Here is a 7,992-nt window from a genome sequence, read left to right on the forward strand (position 1 = left end):
GGCAAGACCTTAAGGTACTTACAGTCATTTTAGTGTCATATGTGACTTAGTAGATCTGTTCATATCCATTTTGAAGACCAAGAAACAGTGTGAGAACTGTATAGGTGGAAAAAAGCTCTTCTCCTATATATAGAATTTAGTGCTGTTCAATCCTTTCCCCCCGGACAGAGGACATCCTGAAACTAATTTAAAGCCAAGAGTATTTGCCAGTTTACCTGAAATACCCTTGCGTTTGTGCAGCAGCAAAATGAAAGATGATTTATTTTTGTATTCTTTTAAGAGTTAATTTTTCGTGTTGCTTTTTCGTGTTACATATTGTAGCTTTCAGCTAATTCAAACAGTATAGCTAATTAGGGCAAAGTCTCTGCCAGCATGTGAGTAACTGCTATCTTCTAGATGATTTAACTAGAATTTTAGTTGTCAGTCTTTTCCCATGTCCTTGCCCCTTCCGCTTCTTCCTGGCTGATTGTAGACGTTCAGAGATGTCAAACTAATAGAAACAGTAGGTTTAGGGACCTGCCTGGAATACAAGCATCAGAACTTAGTCCTTGAAGTTTTTGCTGTTCCTAAGCTGAATTGATCTGATTTGGTATTAGGGTGTAGAGCCTTCAAAGAGGTATTGCTGGGAGTTGAGTCAGTCAGCAAAGGTGTTTTTTGTCCTTTTTTTCTGCTCCCCTCCTTCATGTTAGTGCTAAGCCAATGCTCCAGTTAGTCCCAGGACATACTGTGCTGCAGAGACTGGCTGTCTACTGGCAAGATGTGTAGCTTTGGCACTTTTCCCTTCAGATTAATCCCACTGCAGCTTTGTCTGTGTCTGTCTGACTCCATTATTCTAGGCTCTTCTGAAGTTTATGGAGAGAAATAGGCACTTCGGGAGGACAGATCATCTGATCTGTTTTAGACGTCAGCTTCTGTTTGCTTCGTTATGTATAAAGGGAGCCTTTGGTGACTGCTTAGATTTCATCGCTCCCTTTCATCTGTCCCAGTGGAGGCCTTTCAGTCCCACCACTGAAATTTTTAAAGGTCTTGTGGCCATTTCAGATAGGCCCATGTGAGCTGTGGAGCCCTAGCCAAACTCCAGGTTTGGGGTTATTTTAAGAAAAAAAGAAATAGCTCCTTTACATATAGGCCATTGGATTTTTATTAATCTTGCTCTTCTGTAGCATTAAATTACCTGCCACGTTTCCGTGCAGGTTACAGAAGCTTTACTTTCAGTGCAGCTTGGTTGAATCGCTATGTTAAATTGTGAAGAACTTCAGCATGATTAACAAGCAGCGGTGGTTTAAATATACTCTTTCTTACAGTTAGTTACTATAACACACGTACATCTGTGAGTTAATTTCCTGCAATGCATTTAGATCAACATTTGGTAATGCAATGACCTGTAAAAGCATTGGATGTGCTCAGTACCTGGGTTATTTGGTATAGTTTTCATTTAAGTATCACTTGTTGCAGAAATAGCTCTGAATAAGTATTATTAAACCAGCTTGATGACCTCTAGTTCTGGCAAGTATAAAGTAGGACAGTAGGTGTCCCACATGCTTTTAAACCTGAATGGGGATGGTAGCAAGAGAGAGGGAGAACATCCCTGCAAAAAGGTAAAATAAGGTGATGGCAACGGGAAAATAAGATTTTCAAGATGAGCAGTCAGGTAACTTGATTTATTATGTAAGTCTCTGTGGAGTCTAGAGAGCCTGAGGAAGATTGGGGTCCTCAGTACTGAAGTGATGTACCAACTTGGAGGCTGTTCACTCGATTTAAAAAAAAAAAAAATTAAAAACATATATTAATTAGGATTAGTGAGGTCTGCTTGCCACCACTTTTTTCTGTAAAATGTAGAAGAGGGAAAGGTGGGGAGCCAATCTTCAATTGTGGATGTGTTGCCTCATTGCAATGTTAACCTAAAGAAGCAGTGATAACGGGTCTTAGAAGACCGCAAAGGAAAAAGCACATTCAGAAAGCCTCAGCGTGATGTTAGTCTTGAGAGCTGGATATCAAAATGCCGCACAAGTCAGAAGAACTTTATGGTGGAGTTTCACAGTCCAATTCAAAGTCAGTTGTCTGGATTATGTTTTGCCTTGGGCGAGTTACTTAATCAAGTAGGTAATTTGAGCCAGAGCTATGGATTTTGATTAAAGTTTGGAACTGAAGCTGGTGGGTGGGCTGGGGTTCAGGTTGGTCTTAATCTTACTAGTAGGCAGTAGTAGAAGTTTTTAAAACTTGTATGCGAGGTGAGCTTGGGTGTCTTTCAGTGCAGGATTTTTAGTAGAGACACGAACTCCCTGCACAGCTGCGTTGAGTCAGCACGATTTGAAGCCTAGCATTGTCCAGGACCTGCATGGCCAGGCTGTATCGTGAGATCCTAGCGATGCTAGGTTTTCCTTAGTTAAAAATACTACAAGGGAAAACAAATATTCTCACGTGGTGTAGCACCATGCTTTTGGTGAGGCCAAGATTTCAGGCGTGGGGATAGATCGTAAAAGGCCTTACAGTGTATGGGTGACATGGGTAGGGTGGTAGGTCTAGTTCCTGGGAGGGGATGGCAGGAGTTGGGCCGTACACAGAGCACCATCTGCTGGCATCTGTTCGAATATCACTGCTGGGATCGCTGGCTCACCTCCGGCTGGGAGACAGAGGTGCGACTGAAAAGCAAGCAAATGCTTCAGCGAAGTTTTGCAGTTGGAGGTACAGCATTGCACGAGAGCGAGCCGCAGAGTGGGCAGCTGCTCTCTGGAGTGCCATCAGCACGGCTGAATCCTAGTTTCTGGTTCAATAACAGAAGATCCTAGCTATGTAGCTGTAGCCAGATGCAAACTTTGGAGCTGTAAGTCATGCAGAGGAAAGGTGACAAGTGTTGTAACAAAATCGGAAGTGAGAACGTACTTATAATTTTATGGATACTATTTGCTGCAAATCTACTTCAGTTTAAAAATGCACCGTCTATGACAGTAACTACTCATACATTTTTGTCTCTGTGACTGGAAAAAGAAATTGGGTAGGATTTGAGTGCTTGTAAAAGCTATAGTTTTTGATAAAAAAGTATATATAATAAAAAAGAATACCACTAAATATTTTTATATATACACACATATATACAAATATATATATAATATATAAATATTTTTTGTATACATACACACACAAAATGTTTAAATTTTTTTTGTGGAAAAGGCATTTTTTATATAGAAGAGTTAATAAAAATACAGAACTGTTATTTTTGCCTTGATTTTGAGTTAGTGCAAACATACTTTGTGTGAATCCTGCTCTCCTGAGCTCTGCCAAGTATCCTTCAGTCTTGGCATTTGTGCTTTTTGTAGTCAGTCCTGGTTTTCTCTGTGTTCTCAAAAGAATGTTTCTTTGCCTCCAATATTGGCATCACTGTCAGTGTATCTTCAGTGGACATTCTGGGACAATATTCATGCTGCCAAACCTCAGGTCTGTAAGTCAGGAGCCTAAGTTACCTACAGTCAGTCTAACCCTTCTTAGGAAGTGAAGAGAGATCAGGTTAGCATCTGTGAATAATTTCATGTCTCTCCTTGTGGACTGGGATCAGGGAGCACACAGACTAAAATGCTCATTTGTGCACCTCACTTAGGTGGAATGAATCCGGGTCCTACCACCCAGCTAGGACCAGTTCTGCTGTTGGCACTATTATTTGCACTGCAACAGCCCAAGTTGTAGTGAATCAGACTGTGATATCTTCTTACCTTTTTATTCATTTATTTAAACTCTATACTAGTCATCCTAGCATCTGTTTTTGTTTACAAAAATAAGTACAGATTGGCATCTTTTGTTCTGTACCTTTTCCTTGCATTTGGTTTTGTTTGTCATCCTAAAGAACAATCTCATGAGTGAGGGTATCTTGTTGGGAGAACACCTGTAATATTCTGGGAGCAATGGCAAAACTGAATGGTAATTAAACAAGGTAAATGGCACCAGATGTTTTGAGAGGTGATTTTATGTTAAAGATCTGAGCTCCTCAGCAGTCCAAAGGAATCGGGCTAAATTATGGTCTCAGTGGAGACTGGGCCAGGAGGAAGGATAACTGGAATGTTTAACCATGTGCCAGAAGATTTTTGCTCATTTCCAAAGGATGCTGTGAGGGACTTCTGAGCAAAGCAGAAAGAAAGGCATAAATAGATAGAAGGTTGATTTACTGTTAAAATTATATTGAATGGTTTCCCAGTTAAGGTAGGTAGCATCACTATTAATGACAGCAAAGAGGCACTTGTACATGTAAGCTATAGCATGCTAAATTGTATGCAAAATTCCAGGTCTCTTACATTACAAACTACTGAATTACAGAAATGTTTGTGCATAATACAGTGCAAAGTACACTGAATACTGGCTCCCCTTATAAGAATGTTTACATTGTCTTAGCCTAGGTATAGACACAATGAGATAACCTGTCCAGTGTAGACACTCTGGGGGGAGTGTGTGTGAGAGAGGAGTATCCCCTATGTGAGGCTTTTAATTTGGGTGTCGCTATCCACTTCATCAAATTTCATCATCCTGTGCTAACAAATTGGATGCAACCACATTTCTTCTACTGGAAACAAATTTGAATACAAGCTGTGGCTTCATTATCTTTCTTTATAAAACTGCAGAGACTATTGGGTTTTCCTGTGAAGATGTTATATGATGATGCTACACTTCCCATCCTTTCTCATTGTTAGGAAAATAGGTACTCCACTGCCCACAGTGGAGCAGAGAGGGATAATTTTGCTTTCTGAAAGACCCACGCTGCTGAAAGCTTGAAACTGTAAAAGCACCTCCTATTTTGCTTAAAAAAAAATCTGAGTTAACACCTTGTGAAGTGTTAAGTAGTAATATCTAATAGCTCAGAAAGCAAATAAAATATTTTGTCTGCAAATTAATTTTAAAAGCCAGTGTGAGCGTTGTAAGAGCCACTGGGGTTGTTGAAAATGCTATTGAATGAGCAGTGTTCCATCATTGGTGTTTCAAACTAAGTCTGACTATAGGCAAAATACTTTAGATATTAGAAGGAGGGTTAGGAGGCATCAGAAATCAATTTGTTTTTAAATCAACATGGGAGTGGCTAAAGCATATGTGTAATTAAGTGAAGTCAAAGTTGTGCTTATTGTTCCCTTTAAAATCACTAACCTTCAACAAGAGGTTTGATTAGGATTTAAGTAAGAGCTTCAAAAAGAATTTAGTTTATCTTGAAAGAATTTAAATCCTTACTGATGCACTGAAGGTAATAAACCCATTACTGGTAATAAATCTCCTCACCTCACATTCTGTATCTTAACATAAAAAATTTCCGTAAGATACCAATATTTTGGAGGAGTGGAGGATGAATTTGGTTTTTTTCTTTCTCATTGTTTCTTTGTGAAAGAACATGCTTCTAAGTAGAGCTAGTTCTTGCCTAAGCCGAAGGCTTAAAAAAAAATAACCTCCAGAATACTACTCAAGAAGAACCCCAAAGTTTGACTTTGCTGTGAACAAATAGAATGAGCCTTTGGTGCAAGTTTTAGGTTGTTTCTTGGGTTTTTGCGACCTGTTGTAGAGAGATAAATCCAAGTTCTCTCTCTAGGTAATAGGCAGAGTTGGAGGCAAATTAAAATATAATCTGTAGTAGATTTTGAATGGAAGTTTAAATTTTGTGTTTAAAATGCTGATGCAGCTGAGATTGTGAAATGTTTTGTCCTGATATTGGCGTTTTTAGGTTGTACATTCCACTTTAGGATTTTCAAAAATTTTACAATTGTCCTAGCACTAGCTTCATTAAGTCGTTGGTAAAAAATAGCATTGAATGGCTTTTGAAATCTTCACAGTATAGCTTCACTGCGTCTTAAGGAACAGCTGTCTAGAGTTATAGAGCAGTTGATTTCGCCCAGAGAATAAAATAAATTTGTGTGAGAAAATTCAAGCTCATTCTCTTTTCATCAGTTACCTTTCATTCTCTGCCCTTTTGTATGTTTTCACCTTTTCTCAGTGGAAGGATGCAAGCTGGAATATGTACAGTAAGGCATTGCTGCTGGAAATGGTACTGGGGTAGTTTCTTTTTACTCAGGGTAGCCTTGTAACCTAGAAGTTTCTGTAACTATGCTTTGTCAACATTTGAAGCTAAATGTTGCATGCTAGATAACGATTTTTCCGTGTGAAAAATGTTAAAGTGACTGTTGAGTATCTGAAGCTCTTATGCTGACAGATGATTTGTAGAACTTTCTTTGTAATTAGTCCACAGAAGAAAAACTTGCTCTAGCTCAAGAAGAATTAGTTTCCAGCAGAAATCGAATTGCTAGCAATAATCAGCAGATTCAGGAACTGAAGAAAGCGAAGTCTGCACTGGAGCAGGATGCATCAAAGAAGGAGCAGCAGCTGGGCGAGAAGACCAAAATGTTACAGGATCTTCAGAATGACAGGGTAAATGCCTCTGTCTTTTGAAATCTTCACACAGACACATCCATCCCATGCAGGCACCCTTTATTAATTTCTGTTACATCTCTAAACAAGGGGTATTTTGAGGGCATAGCACTGTTGTAGTGCATAGCAATGGCAGTTTTACTGAACTTCTGGTGCAAAGGCTTTTAAAAGACAGTTGAAATGAATTTGGTTCGAAATAGGCTGTTAATTTGTTCTAAGTGGCTAGACAGGTGCAAAAATGTTATTAGTTTTAAATCTAAAACTGCAAACATGCTGCTAATTGTTTGCACTACGAACTGTGGATAGAGATTGTGGCAGTTGTTTCCCCTTAATTACAAAACCTCCAGGTAGGTTTTGGGCCCTGAATGGTTTTTGTTTGATTGTTTTTTTAATTTTGTGAACTTGGAGGAAGTAACTTTTCTAGCACTTTTTATTTCTCTTCAAGATTTTGAAAGAAAAAGACTTGGCTAATGAAAAATGTAAAACAATAGAGCTCCAGGAAATAAGGAGTAGACTTGAAAAAGAAAGCGTCAAGCTGGGTGAAGAGCTTAGAGCCTGCAAGCAAGAATTTGAGAAGGTATATTGAGACAAACTGAGTCTTCATGTGGTTGGTTATCTGATAAGAAATATGTGCCTACTCAGTAGATGTTATCTGGAATGGCTTTGCAAAGATGGTTGCTGTAAATATCAGTATTACAGGTAAGGGAGCCAAAGCACAGATTTTGTTGGGGTTCCTGAGCAATGCTGACTTGATTAGTGATAATCCTGGAGCACCGGTGCCCAGTGTTCTTGGCCAGGTGGACCACATATTAGCTTCAGGATGGGTTGTATGTCCTGACTTTTCTTCTGTTTCACTGTAGATTCACTGTGCATACCCTTGCCTTGACTATTCTGAAGTGCAGAAAAGATGCCCAAAAGTGTCATGAGCGTGAAGTTTCCCAGATATTGTAGGCACATCTGGTACTTCTAAAGGATGAGTGGTAGAGTTGAAACTCCCTTGATGTGCTGTGGTTTCTTAAAATGTCTTAAAAAGTCACAGTTGGGGAAAAAACAATGTCAGGATCCTCATAAAAGACCAACAATCATAACAATCAAATGAGCTCTCTAAAGGGTAAAACTTTGGAGGCTTTAATTAAATAATTTTTAGTCTTCAGTAAAACAAGCTATTTCTCGCCACATTCTATGTATTTCATTTTTAAGTCTCTGTAGAAACAAATACTTCTAAAAGGCCAGAGTTTGTGTTTTCCATATTATACTATTAGTAGTTTTATTTGCATCTGTTAAGCACATAGGGTTTAAGTTGCTGCACAAGTATAAATGAAGGTACAGTCCCTATACACTAATAAAAAGAAAGTAACGTGATATCTTACGAGTTTCAGATGTTCTCTTGTTCTCCAGTGTTTAGAAAATGGTTTCTTATTTTTAGATAGAAGTCTGTACTTTGTTTCTGTCAAGCAATCTATGCCCAGTACTTTCTTGGATTTTGGGGAAAGGTTATTATTATTCTCGTCATTCCTAAAGTCTCTGTTCTAAAGAAGAAAATTTATCAAGATGTATATAAAATGTGCGCACACCAATGGCAGCTTAATATTCATCTTGATT

At 38.7% G+C, this 7,992-nt stretch overlaps 1 protein-coding gene across 1 annotated transcript in view; it reads left to right on the forward strand.

Moving 5' to 3' along the window:
• EEA1 (early endosome antigen 1) overlaps nt 1-7,992 on the forward strand; it is a 76,479-nt gene that overhangs the window by 62,552 nt on the left and 5,935 nt on the right. Inside the window, exons 23-25 of the mRNA XM_009321361.1 lie at nt 7-14; nt 6,205-6,390; nt 6,836-6,967. Coding sequence (XP_009319636.1) covers nt 7-14; nt 6,205-6,390; nt 6,836-6,967 — 326 coding nt within the window. The remainder of the gene's footprint in view (nt 1-6; nt 15-6,204; nt 6,391-6,835; nt 6,968-7,992) is intronic.

Source organism: Pygoscelis adeliae, unplaced genomic scaffold (assembly GCF_000699105.1).
Source record: "Pygoscelis adeliae isolate BGI_AS28 unplaced genomic scaffold, ASM69910v1 Scaffold232, whole genome shotgun sequence".
Lineage (NCBI taxonomy): Eukaryota > Metazoa > Chordata > Aves > Sphenisciformes > Spheniscidae > Pygoscelis > Pygoscelis adeliae.